Here is a 14,430-nt window from a genome sequence, read left to right on the forward strand (position 1 = left end):
AACATTTTAGCAATGAAGCTCACATAACATAACTGCCTGAAATCATAAGGGGAACAAAAGAATGAAAGCATTTTCAGGATATTAAGCATTTGCACGCATTCCTCCTCAAAAATGTCCCCAAACCAACTGCCAGCACTATGCGGTTTCCTAACCTCTGTCTCTTGCTGTGGCAATTATTAATGTGGCTGAAAGATTATTTGCCCAACAGACGCCCACAATGTAAAATTCTTAATTTTTTACATCTGATCAGACTGTTGGACATTTTTACAAAGGCAATACAAAAACACAGCTACCCTGTCTGACCATGTTGTTAGTGTTGTAACAGTTACATGCTGTTCTTTTTTTGCATTAATCTTCGGCTCCCTCCAGCTGCTGGGCCTTCTGCCTGACGTTCTTAATGAACGGCATCAGGAAATCCTCAAAGTCGATGTCACTGGACAGACGTTCCCTCCTTGCCTCCTTCCTCTGAATGAGCTGACTGGTAGTCGGTTGCCTACCCCACACCTAAGAAGCAACAGGAAGAAGTGGGGCACAGGAAGAGGAAGTTAACATCAGACAGCTAAGCCCAGCACGCTAAGCTCCTTAGAGACTAGACTATGGACTAGATTCTGTTAAAGCATAAGACGTGTCATCCTTAAATTTGAAAACAAGAGACAGCCTATTTTGTGTCGCTCACAAATCTGTAGAGACAACAAAAAAGGCAACACCTATGTTATTTTGGTATTTAAAGTTTTGGTATTTTGGTATTTAAAGACAACAGAACCACGATTAGATTCAATCTAGGCCCATCATTTGTTCTCGGAGACACACCGTTCTTGGCTTGAAACTGATGTCAATCTTGTTCATGGCTCCGTTGGTAATCTGAGTGTTCTGGAACAGGATGCTCTCCTTCAGCAATTCCTTCTTTGACGCCGTGTTCGAAGGGTTAGGGGACAACACAAGGGGACCCTGCAAGACATATTTACACTGGAATAATCAAGGTGACGATACATATGTCAGCACGGACAGGGCTGTAGCTTGAGTTGGAAACAAGATCCAAACGTCTCCTTCTAGGACAATGCCTCTGGAATTGAGATCCCCCTGCTAGCCTTGTCGAGAGTAATCCTACACGTCTGGACTAATTTGGTTACAATTTGCTGGTCTAGAGTAATACAGCTATCCGTTTCCCCCTCTCTTGTTTCAGTATGTTTATTATGCAGGTGGAAATTATACATAGATAAGACAGAGGACAATTTTGCAAGGAAAGCACAGTAACAACATTGCTACACAGAAAAAATGCATCCTGAAACTATTAATATACCTCATAGAGACAGGATCCTATCACATGATAACAGGAGAAACTGTTTCCTCAATTAACAAGTAAAATAAACCAGCCAGTAGGGAGCTGGCTGCCTCACAAGGTAATGAATCCCAGACTTGTGTTATCATATCATTTTGTATTATTATAAATAAAACCTATTCTAACCTTGTGGGTAGAAAGTTCAATTTGTCCCAAAAGTTTACAGTATATCCAACAATTAGCTATATACATATAATGGTGTTGTGAACTGGCCTATTACCTTGTCTTTAGCAGAGGTGATTGGTCTTGGTTTTGGTGGAGGTTTGGCAGTTTTTCCTTTCTTGTTCTCCTTGGGTTTAGGAAGAGTGTCAAATTTGGCCTTGACTAAGTCCAGTATCCTCTGGTCAGCATAGACCCGGGCTATATCCATACAGTTTTTCTCTAGAATGAAATATATCACTCATATATCAAATAAGCCACAAAATGTTATGATTACAAGCACTGTGTTTCCATTTACCTGAATGGTATCTGTGTAGCCTGGAAGCCAGCCTGCTAGATAACACTAGCCTTTCCCTTCCACCATCGTCAAACCATGTCTTTTTACTTGCATATTTCTAAAACTTTAAAATGATCAATACATTTCACTACATTTCATTGTATTAGAAAAATAAAATCAATAAGCATTTTATATGTATTGTCAGTGGTTTGTATCTATAAGTGAACTAGCTTGTTGGCTAGTAGGAGTGATAGTGGAACCCTTTTATATGAATGGAAGCACAAGCCCCAGTGCCAATGACAGATTAGGGCTGTGATGCTTGAGGCTGCATTGGGAGCGTGGCAATGTGGAGGTAAGGCTTGTGGGAGGTTAATAGACGGCTATAGGTAACTATTACATTACGTTTGCTTAGATGCTCTTATCCAGTGTGACTTACATAGTTTTAAATGTTATCCATTTATACATCTGGCTAATTTACTTAGATTTTATTGATTATATTTTATATTATTATACATTATATTTTACTGAGTTTGGGTTAAGTACCTTGCTCAAGTGTACAACAGCAGTAGCCCACCTCTCACCTGTGAACTGAACCAGTAACCTTGGGTTACGACCCCTGCTCCTTACCACAATGTCACACTGCAACACTCCCCTTCTGTAGTCCACTATTGCATTGGTTTGGAGAGATGTTTCCAGGAATACTACACTTTTTACAGTAAGGTTCACGATGGGATTTAAGTGTGGCAAATGTGATCAGTTCACTGTTCAAAACAGTGACAAGTAGTGTTACCCTGTCCTCCTCTGCCTCCAAAGTATACCGCCTACACTAATCTCAGGTCACTTTAAAACATTGCTCAGTATATGTGAAATTTATTTCGGACTGGCACTATATACGTCATGAGCTGTTGCATATGTAAATGTAGAAATTTGAATGCATGGGAAACTCCTGTAGAACTGTCCTTGGATGAAGGTGCCAACAAATTAATGAATAATACATCTTAGAGACAGTTTGGTCCAATAACACGGACACAGTGTGCATTTTAATTAAGCTAAGGTGTAGAACAGTTGTGAAACACAAGAAAATAAGTCTTATTCTAGGTCAATTACTTGGAACTTAAATTGTTGGAATAAACTCTGGATTTGGCATTACCTTGAACAAGCATTCGAATCTGTGTAGAGCTGGAGGGTTGGATACTGGATAATGCTCACTTTGACATACAGACACTATTAAAATAGCACTTTTGTTTTTGCATTTTTAGCCTTGAAATTCTCTGCAAGGACTTAATATAATAGAGTAGACTGGGTAGGTGTAAGTTTTGATTTATCTGCATTGCTTCACGTAAACTGGAAAGGAGAATTTTGTGATTGGAATTTGTCAAAAAATCTTATTGGAATGCACAGTAAGCTACTGGAGAGTGGAGATGGTGCTGTGAGGTACCGCTCTTGTTCTCCGCCTGCACCCTGGCTCCGGCCTTGATGAGGTAGTCCACGCAGCCGGGCCGGCCGCTCTCGATGGCCCTCATGAGCGGCGTGCCTCCGCTCATCGCCACAGGGTCCACCGCGGCCCCCGCCTGCACCAGCAGGTCGACGATGTCCTCCTGCCCCGCGTGGCAGGCGTGGTGCAGGGGTGTCCAGTTGAACTGGTCACACGCGTTCACGTCGGCCCTACAGTGACCCAAAGGAGAAGATGATCAGGGCGGCAGTGTAGGATCGTGGCAAGAAGCAGGGTTTGTAACAAAAAGGTTGCTGGTTCAATTCTTTGCTGGGGACTGCTGCTATATCCTTGGGCAAGGTTCTTAACCCAGAATCACCTTAGTAAAATTCCAGCTGTAGAAATGGGTAACATGTAAAAAATTGTAAGTCGCTCTGGATAAGAGGGTCTGCTAAATGCCAATAATGTAATTGGCATAAAGAGACAACAACTGTTTTTTCAGAATTATTTTCCAGACTTTCTGGATGCAGTAACAGTACACATTTAAATTTTGGTATAACTTTAATCTTTAAAGGAAACATAAAAAGAATTACATAGAATATACATATATATTATATATGTAATTCTTGTTATGATACATAATATAATATACCTTTTAATTTCAGGTTTTGTTTCAAGTTGTTTTTATCTATTATACTAAAAGTTATCTATTATACTAAATAATTGTTAGACTATTCAACTAAAAATGATCTCTCTCAACAATTAACGTACATAGGATGATGGGTGAATATGTGTCTAAAATGGTTCTGAACACCACTTGTAGTATGAATAACTAACTTGTTATCCTTAACACAGCACTGCTAGGACATGATGACCTCAATGGCTAAACAAATGATACTTCCTGTGAAAGTGTTCACTCACCCCAGGCCAATGAGGTACTTGGCCGCCTCATAGTTGGCAGTGGCGCAGGCGGTCATGAGGGGCGTTTTGTAGAAGCGGTCCCTCACGTCCACGGGGACCTGCTGGCTGAAGGCCAGGTGCAGGGACTCCAGGTCGCCTGTCTTGACGCAGTGGTTGATGTTGACGTAGATCCGGTCGGGCTCGTCGATGTACCAGGCCGAGTCGTCCTCGACGGGGTGGCTGGGCGGGTGGTCCCGGTCCCAGCGGGAGGCGTCGGTGCAGTGCTGGTAGCTCTCGATCATGAAGTGGGGCGGCCCCCCGTCAGGCCGCCGGTGGACGAGCTCAGGGGGCACGGTGCAGATGGGCAGAGGCAGGACGTACTTGCTCTTCTTCTTCCCCTTGCCCGCCTTGCCGGCCTTCTTCCTCTTCGGCCCGTAGGACGTGATGACGAAGGCCTTCTGCAGGAACCTGACGCCCTTGAAGAACTCGTCCAGGTTGATCCAGCCCTCCCGCTTCTTGTCGTGAGCGAGCACAAGTGCCTGGAGGTCCTCGGCGCTGACGGGCGCGCCCTGGCTCCGCAGCACAGACACGAAGGTCTCCCGGGAGACCGTCTCCGCGCCGGGCGCCCCGTCCTCCGCCGTCTCGAAGGCGCTTCGCAGCGCCGCCTCGTGCTCGTTGGACCAGTCGTGGAGCGCCAGGGCCCACGGCTGGTTGGGGTTGACAGCTCCTTGCCTGGAGTACTTCCCGTGCAGCCTCTCCGCTTTCCTCAGCTCCTTCACCACCGCCCTGTGCCCGTTGTCTTTGGCGATCTGACGAGGGATCAAGCCTTCCTGGTTTTTCAGTTTGGGGTTACAGCCTGGGGTAGCAAACATTAAATGGACATTGGTGCATGCATGTGCATGAGTGGATGGACTGAGACAGCCATACCTGTCATTTACAAAAGAAGAAAATATTTGCTCACATAAAGTAACACTGTTTTGCCTCTCGACAGTACTGATAATATACGCAGATAATTACTGGTACTCTTTATCTCATTGATCACACATATAAGGACATTCAAGAGACGGGCTCAGACCATTTTGGTCTCCCCAATGATAATCATAAATGCAGGCACTGGAGCAGCCATCAGCTTTATGATTTTGCTTCCATGGCAAAACCTGTACAGCATATACAGTCAACAGAGGAACTCTGTTATGTTGTTGTAAATATGTAGTCATAAAGTGGACAGTGACATCCAGGCAGAGTACACTTACAGTCCTCATAGTGCTGGCCTACCTCTCTGAGCGAGAAACCGGCAGCAGTCTGTAAAACCGCCCCGAGCAGCAAAATGCAGTGGCGTGTTCCCCTCCGTTGTGATCACACCCAGGTCTGCCGAATACGCAGCCAGCACCCGAATCACCTGGGAAGAAGAGTCCATATTCACTTATTCACTGACAAAGTAACAAACTATACATATGTATATCCCCTTCTCAAAATGATTTAAATTGAATATTTTTACCATCTTTTTGGCACACACCTGTGAGGACTCAAAGGAGCAGCAGGGCTGAAATAAACTGAAATTTCCTCCATTTGCAACTCATTTTAACATAATGATATGGTAGTGAAAATGTAAGTGACTTTTTTATATGACCTCCCTTCAAATTCCTATGATTACCACGAAATCCATGAACCAGCAGTTTATTACTGTGTCATTATGCCACTGTAATATTCTGCACAGCACGGTCCAGTTTGAAAATAGTGGAGTCAGAACATGCTCGTGATCTTCCTCCGCTATCAGAAACAGTAAAAAAATGTCCTTTTGCCCAACAAGGCAGAAATTACTTCAAAAATGTATGGCCACCCCACCTCAAAGAAGCCCCCCTTGGCTGCGAAATGAGCAGCGTGGGTCCTCTTCCTGTCCAGGGCGTTAACATTGCCCCCCTTCTTCAGGATAGCCCGCACCAGATCCAGGGCCCCAACCCTTGCTGCCTCCATCAGAGCCGTCCGGGCCGTAACCTGGGAGGAGAACAGAGGGTCAGCAGCCCATCAATACAGAATGCATGGGAGATCACTGACATATCTACTGCACTGCAGTTAGCTCTAAATTCTATCATGAATATTACCTTTTTGATATAAGGCTCATGGCTCATAAAAAGTAAACATATAACAAAAAGGACCAGACACCATAGGGGAAGGATATGAGAAAGATTCCCTGTCATGGTAGTTTAATGGGATAGGCCTGCTGTAGATTTTGGGCCACCATCCACACATCACAGCAAGAGCTATAGTGAGACCAAGTCCACCAACAGGGGAACTAATCACACCAGTTGCAGAGGATGGGTGATGTAGTAGTGATTTGCATGTTCACTCCAGCTTTTAAACTCTCCTACAGTAGCACAGGAATGATAATTTTGCCAGCCCCACAACAGTACTAGGTGAGCTACCTGCTAATTGCTGTTGCGCTTTATAAGTTTGATCATAAATCATGTGATTGTTTGCTATTTGTAAAACAAATCATCCTCTGTGAAACATATTGCTCATGCGACCTGAGATGAACCTCTGTAAGTCTTTTTTTGTCATTTAAAAGTTTTATGTATGCTTAAACCTAACCCATTCATCAGGCCTGCCCTTAAAACATAGCATTTGAAGGTAGGGTACTTACCTGATTGGTGGCGTTGGGGTCGGCCCCTTGCTCCAGTATGCTGATGCACATGTTCTCGCAGTCCTGGGCATGCTCACAGGCCAGCAAGAACACGGGCTTCCCTGCGTTGGACACGTTGTTCACGTCTGCCTTGCTGTCCAGAGCCGTCTGCAGGCAGCGCATGTGCCGCTTGGTGGGGGAGATGCAGTAGAACAGAACACCTGTAGGGGGAGCCGTGGAGGTGAGGACACGGGCGTGTGTGGAGGAGTCCGCCCTGATATGCGATTACATCCGCGTGATTCGGTGTAGGAATGCGAGATACACAGCGGTGCAGCGTCAGCGATCTGCCGTGATTGGCTTTTGTACGGCCAGCAGTCGCAATGATTAGGGAGTGTTTTGTTTGAGACTGCACTGGCTCCAGCTCAGTTTCCTGACACCCCGACCTCATCAAATATTAAAGAGGGACAGCACGCATCTCGATGAGTCAGCCTGTCGGGGCACTTGGCGGCACCGCTCGTAGGTCACCAGAAATAGGGCAGGTCAACAAGCATGAGAACAGGGCGGAGCTGATTGTTAAAACAGAAGCAGAACCGGGGATTTTGGGATTCGACCGCTGGTTACCTCTCCCCTCGTTGTCCACCAGGCCCATGTCGGCGTGGCTCCGGGCCAGCAGCGCCACCATCCCGTCGTGGCCCAGCGCGGCGGCCTTCATCAACGGGGTGCGCCCCAGCTTGTCCTGCACGTCGGGCGTGGCCCCCCGGGACAGCAGGAAGCCGGCCATGTCGGCGTCATTGGCGGCAGAGGCCAGATGCAGTGCGCCGGTGCCCTCCTCGGGCTCGGTGAGGTTGATGAGGCCCGGGATGCCCATGCCGATCAGCTTCTCGATCTGGGCTTTGTCGCCCTCGTGGACACACTGCAGCAGCTTGCACACCTGCAGCACCTCCAGGCGCCCCTCGGCCACCGGGCTCCTCATCCCGGGTCAGCTGTGACCACACCCAGTATAGGGATGTGTCACTATTATGTTCTCTCAACATGATAGCTATAATTATGCAATTATGCAATTATATTATACAATTGTTTGCAGTGCTGTAAATGTATGTTTACAAAAGCATATGCAATGGTTTGTGTATAGTAACCTGTTAAAAATCGCATTACATGTATCGGAGAAATGTATGTTATGTATACAATGTGAAGCACATTTACTGATTCTGTATTCGTGCTCCTGTAATAATGCAATGCATCAATCTTACTTGTAATTCTACAGAAAGGTTGACCAGACAAACCAAAGAATAAGGAAGTCAATAAGGAATTAGAAGGGTTTTGTCAGTCTCCTATGTTGTGTATTGTGATCGTGGTTAATAATGAAGCAATGGTAATGCAGAGGAATTATGAGATTTCTTGTCTTATAGCAGTTGCCATAAAATAGCCTACCCTAAACCTGGATCAAAATATTCTTATTAACGAAGTCATGAACCTTATTCAACAGTTTTCATACTAGTATGCTAGTACCAGTATGTACGTTTAGCTATTCACTGCCCATATTATTTGTGATAGTTAGCTACCTACCCAGCAAACTTAGGCTATTAAATGTTGGTTAAAGCTATAATGACATGGCAACGCTATCTTGGTGCCCACGTTTAGCAACTGGCAACATATCTAGCTAGTCCCAGTATAATCACTTTCACAAATGAACTTGTTACTCGTGGGGATTAACACACGTCCATTCAAAAAGCAAAGGAAATGCGTTTGCGGGACGGTTTTTACAACTAACCTCGTTAAACAAATGTTGAGTTGGAATCGACCCAGGCAACTTTAGCCGGAAAACACTGGATGTACTTACGCTTGCGGAGATCCGCGATGATGACAGCAGGGGGTCAAAACTCGTTCGCTCTCAAAACATTGTTAGAAATCTAACCATACTCGGTTGTTAACCATAGGGTTAACACCGTGGAAGAAAGCATTACATTAGTGTCGATCTAGCAGTTTGACTTCTGAAACAGCGTCTCAAAGCAGAGCAGCTGACTGTCTTTCACTTTGTTAGAAGTGCGAGGCTTCGTCTCCGTAGCAACAGGACGTCCCAAGGCAATCGGGAGGAGCTCGGAGGAACGGGTTCTCTGGCTCGTACGTGCGCTTGTTCTTATTTAATTGCTCCACACAGCTAGAATTACCCCTGCCGTATCACCTAACCTTTGATGAGTCGCGGGTATTCTCCATGAAGCTAGGCTAGGACTGAATGTGGGAGGCGCAAACTGTAAATAGCATTATTGCACTCAGCTATGTTTGCAGCGCATAATGCTCGTTTAAAACAGAAGACAGCTCGATAGGCACTGACGGAAAAAAGAAAGAACTGGTTAAAACTCTCTACATCTAATGGTGTCTGTGGCAATTATGAACAAATTAACACCTATCATTTTAATGGACTGATATTTACAAATGTTAAGCTTAATATTATTTGAAATGTAATCAAGGTTAATATTTGTTAATAATAATAAAAAAAGGTTAATAAAAAGTCGGACCTGGAGGACCAAAAGTCAATTGATGACAATGGTGCTGAAGTGTTTTTAGAATTTTCACCATCTGGTGGCTCACTGTTGTATTACCACATGTCCAATCCGCGTCCAATGTCCAATCCAATCATTTTGAATTCTCAATGGATGCTTGAGTGAGTTATGTAAGAATATCTTCAGCATGAGGGCTAGAAACACTTGATAATGAACAATCTTTTCTACTCAGCGATTATTTTCAACATATCTACGTTTGAATCCTGCTTCTATTCTGTACCTTACAATGCGATAAAATCACGACTGACGTGCAGAAAAGCAGTTCATGAAGGCAGAGTAGAAAAATATATGTTAGTATTACAAGGTGACGTGAAGCGGAGTGTAGGAGAACTGAACCACGAATTAGCTGGCAACAGTGAGCACTGGACATTCAAACAAAGAGTCATTGGTCTCATGCAGGATAAATGGATCATATGTAAAACAAAAAACTTGTATACAATTTTTACTGAAATTATTTATTTAACCTTTATTTACCAAGGAAGTTTGCACTGAGCAGCTGTACAGCAAATGACAACCATAAACATATTTTCAGTGTGTAATTATGCTGTATGTTTACAATGTATGTCGCAGAATGTTGCAGGGTATACAGGAAGGGGTCCGAGGAGCCTAAAGAGGAAGCTCCTGATGTAGCAGGATGTATGGATGGTAACGACTGCGAGGCTGTGACAATCAGTCACTTATGAAACATATGAAAAAAACAGTGAATGTAGAATGCAATAGAATTTATTTAGGCTAAATAGGACTCACATTTTTGTCTTGTTTCAAAAGATGAAAAGAAGAATAATATTGTTCAGCATATGTTGACCTTCTGTCATTTATTTTCATTTACCCAGCCAAGAATAATTTGAAAATGGACAAGAAAGGAAAGCTAATCTGCTGTCAAATGTATATATCTGATGTGTGATGTGTGGAGTGCTTTTCATGTCTGGTGGCAATGAAGATATTGTGATACTATTGTGAACAGATTTTAATCCAGAGTACTGTGGCCACCAGATGTCACTAGGGCAACACTAATATTGAGAGATAGGTATTTTCATTGCGGCACACCAGTACACTTCAGCTGGTGTTGTTACCATGCTTGAAAATGTTTAAAAAGGGCCTGTTTTATTTGCTTTGTGTATCTGATTACAGAGCTTGTGCAAACCTCTAAATCCAAGCTTTTGTTTAATGATTTGAATTAATAATTAATGAGTAAGAAACCTCTGTCTAAAGGGAGGACATTAAATTAACTGTTACTATCGCTTGTGAATTCCGTGAATACTGTGTGTATACCTGCACTTTGGATTTTAGCTTTTTCATTTTCTCTTTCTCCATCTGGGATCTGAATACACACAGCTTCCCGGTGTTCTGCACATACACCTTCACTGTCTCTGTTTGGGCCACAGACTGCACGGGCTTCCGAAGGTACACCAGCTGATCTGTTGTTATATCAAATGTGTGTGTAACGATAAAGGATAAACAGGATATTTTGACAGAATCCCACCCTTTCCAGCCCAGGCTGGCTCCCACGGTTCCCACGCCCAAATCGAGTCACCTGCACCAACCTGAAACAGATTTCACAACATTGTTGCCGATGCCACTCATCCCTATTTGTAATGCTCAACATGCAATTAAATCCAGAACTGCACTGAATCAGATGTATGATCTGTAATTTATCCTTCATATACATTCGCATCAATGCTGTGCCACTGATTCCAACTTTATTATACCATTTAGGGCAAAAGGTTTTTTTTTTTCCAAGCAGATACTACATTAGTACTCCTTACTATATCACACATCTATTGGCTCCATTATTATTCATAAAATGCAACATTCCTGAAATACATAGTGAACATATAGGTGACTTTAGTAGTCTAGTAGTAATATATTGCAGAATATAATGCTTTACAGTACATTAAAAAGAGAATACATGTTTAACGGCATACTTTCATTGCATGCTAGGAACTTTGTATGAATGCAGATGTACGCCTTGCTCAGTGGCATTTGTCATGTGTAACCAGTTATACATGATTAACCATGTACTGAACACAGAATTCTTGTGCTGTCAGTTCTTCCCCCTGTATTCCATTACTACGTACTTCACTGAGGAAGGACTGTGGGGTGCACATAAACCATATTCATCATAATAACATAACAGCTGTAGCTTCAAAGAAGCCCACTCTTCGTACTCCAATCTCACTTTTCAAATATTCCCCCTTTCCAGCCCAGCAACTGTAATTATTCAAGTTCTTTCATTTGACAGAAAAAAAGAATAATCCTGCGCACACCACCCATGAACTACTGTATGGCGATGACTGGTAAGGGACTGATATTTATGGAGTTACATGAGTTGGGGTCTTAAGTTCACCTACTGACGCCTTGTCTAGACACCGGAGACTCTAAAAGTCAAATCACAGTGATGCGAATAAAGAGTGCTATACCTTGTAAATGAAGTTATGTGTTTCTATTGACATGCATCCAGAAACCTTTTGGTTTTCTGTGAACTCTTGGGCTGATATTCAAATGGCATTCCTGGCTGGCAACTTGGAAAATGGAATGATTCTACGCTTTTAACTAGTAGTGTCATTTTCATTTCATTCAGTCTATTCAGGTTACACATGCAAGTGTGCACATATACACACATACACACACCCTCACTTGCATCCTCTTTGGACAACATTCATACTTACCATGAATGTAGCAGAGCAGAATTCATTTAGAATTGAAATATAAGCAGTTAAATGCAGTATGGATCTACATCAACAGTATCTATAGCAATGCAAGAAGCCAACATAACCAGGGCCTATGCACAGATCTACTATGATGATGTCACCATTTGTGGGAGAATCATGGACAGACCATTCTCCCTGATGGAAATCTGTTCCTTTTCTGGACCAGAGACAAGCTTGGAGAGAATACCCACACGTGTGCCAAGATCATGGCAGAAATATCAGGATCAAGTCTGGCCTCGCATTCAAATGTACTCTGCAGATGAACCAAACAAAGCCCACACTTGGCAAAACAGCTGTGTAAAATTAAATATCTTTAATAGAAACACACGTGTAGCCAACCTACACATTCCAGACAATAGGTTAATCTGTGAGGAGTCATTAAAAAATACCCATACAAAAAACATTAGCTGTCATTTTGCATTGCATCATGCATGGGGACACTTACATAATGTGCCTTTGTTTCACTTTAAAATGAGTTTAAATTGGTAAATCAAAAAAAAAAAAAATCTGGATAATTGAGCCTTCAAAATGAACACATTTTAGTCATGACATAACCATGTCAAAACATTACTACAGTGCACTCTGCTCATAAGAATCCTTTATAGAGATCGGCTTGCAGACCTGCAGAAATCTATTTTAAATGTTGACATTACTCCCCTTCAATATATGATTTCTGCTTTCATATAATCAGTTTTATATAATCATATAATCAGTTTTATATAGTATATGTCTGCTTGATTGAATTTAGGGTTGACAGGACTGTTTTCCATATGTAAAATTATAAAATCAGTGTTTGCTTTCAACATACATTGTCAATTTATTATAATTTATTTTAAGAATGAAATCAGACAACGTTTATTTTCAGAATGACATCACACAACCAGGTCCCGACAAAGAATTATGAAAATGGGCAACAACCTTGCGCCAAACTTGCATGAGCAGTTTTACTGAAAAACTGAAATGAATTGTCCACTTGGTGCAAAAAGAAACTCCAGAACTAAAATCATCCATTTTGCATTAGAAGAGTACACAGTAGGGGCAGTCATAGTGTACATGGCTGATCACACTGAGGTTTATTACCTTGAAGCCTGCCAATAAGACTAAGAAAGGTTGGCATCCCCATCACAGGGGCAACAAAGCGTGCAATGGTAGTGCTGATATCAGAAATGCTGTCAGTTTGTTTTCAACATGAGCCATTGCCGTAGTAACCCTTGGGCCAGGTACTTAACCCAAATTTCTCCAATGAATATGCAGCCGTATAAAAGGCTACCATGCAAAACTTACTGTCACAGACTCCAAGGTCTGGGTAAACTTTTTGACCCACTGTTTTGTTATGCAGCTCTCAATATTGTAGATGTAAGATGAACTGCCACTGAAGCTTGCTTGTGGTATAAATAAATGAAGCTTTATCAGTATGCACCATCATTGCAGTTTCAAAAAACAGCCACTAGTGCAACATACACAGTTTTAGTCAATAAACATTTTTCACAGTTGTCAGTGTACTTGTATATTTAAAGGGATTTTTTTGGTCTCCTAGAGTGTTTTTTCTTTCCACTGAATCACGTTAATAGATAAACAATATTAACAATAAAATACCAATATAAAACAAATCCCGGTGAACATAAAAAAACTTTTTTCAGTATGTGAAATATAGAGACATGGTTATATGTGTATAAAGTCACTTAGTAGAAAGCAGTCATCATTGATATACTTACTGATATACACATTATATTTTGACAATATCAAAACATATATTACTTAAATTCAGGATTTTATATTTAAACATATATTACCTTTCATAACGTTTTGGACAAATATGATTCTTACAAGCAGAGTGTGCTGTATCACTGAAACATAATGGTATAAAAAGACTAACACGAAAACAGCAAACATTGCCAATAAGATGTTGACAGGTGCTTTAGGCTCCAAACTTTTGGACTTCAACACCCGATATCACACTCAGATGCAAAAATGTTCCTAGCCCTTTTACTTGAGCACAATAGCAATATGAAAGCAATATGCTTTGTGGAAAACATGTTCCAGTTGGTATATATTTAAGTAGCCGATATTTCCTTGGTGTTTTAATTCACGTAACCATGATTGACTCACTTATTGCTTGACTTGATAGCCTTTCACCAGTTTATTACGTAAATATTCCCATGATGAGAACAATTTAGGCTTGGCTCAATAGCCTCACCATGGGTCATTCTATTCTAAAGAAAAATGTTCGGGCACTAAAGTAAGATGCTTTTCAATTAGTTACACTTGGCTTTTCTATTCAGTCAAATGAAGGCCTAAAAAATCCATTTTAACTGCTCTCTGTGTGAGGCTGCTGTCAATGTTTCAGTGAAGCACTTAAAATGCTAGGTCCAGTTAAGCATTTTAAGCAAGTCAGAGCCTTTGTTTATAATAAGGTCCATTCTCAGACCCT

The 14,430-nt window shown here is 42.1% G+C and overlaps 1 protein-coding gene across 1 annotated transcript; it reads right to left on the reverse strand.

Moving 5' to 3' along the window:
* Nucleotides 1-348: 348 nt before the first annotated feature.
* On the reverse strand, nucleotides 349-7,700 carry ankef1a (ankyrin repeat and EF-hand domain containing 1a). The gene is made up of 9 exons (XM_036550323.1): nucleotides 7,349-7,700; nucleotides 6,749-6,948; nucleotides 5,953-6,102; nucleotides 5,383-5,506; nucleotides 4,129-4,963; nucleotides 3,214-3,440; nucleotides 1,560-1,720; nucleotides 811-948; nucleotides 349-504 (listed from the first exon to the last, which is right to left on the reverse strand). Exons 1-9 carry the CDS (start codon nucleotides 7,698-7,700, stop codon nucleotides 349-351), a joined length of 2,343 nt encoding a protein of 780 aa, XP_036406216.1.
* Nucleotides 7,701-14,430: the final 6,730 nt, after the last annotated feature.

Source organism: Megalops cyprinoides, chromosome 17, assembly GCF_013368585.1.
Source record: "Megalops cyprinoides isolate fMegCyp1 chromosome 17, fMegCyp1.pri, whole genome shotgun sequence".
Taxonomy (NCBI): domain Eukaryota; kingdom Metazoa; phylum Chordata; class Actinopteri; order Elopiformes; family Megalopidae; genus Megalops; species Megalops cyprinoides.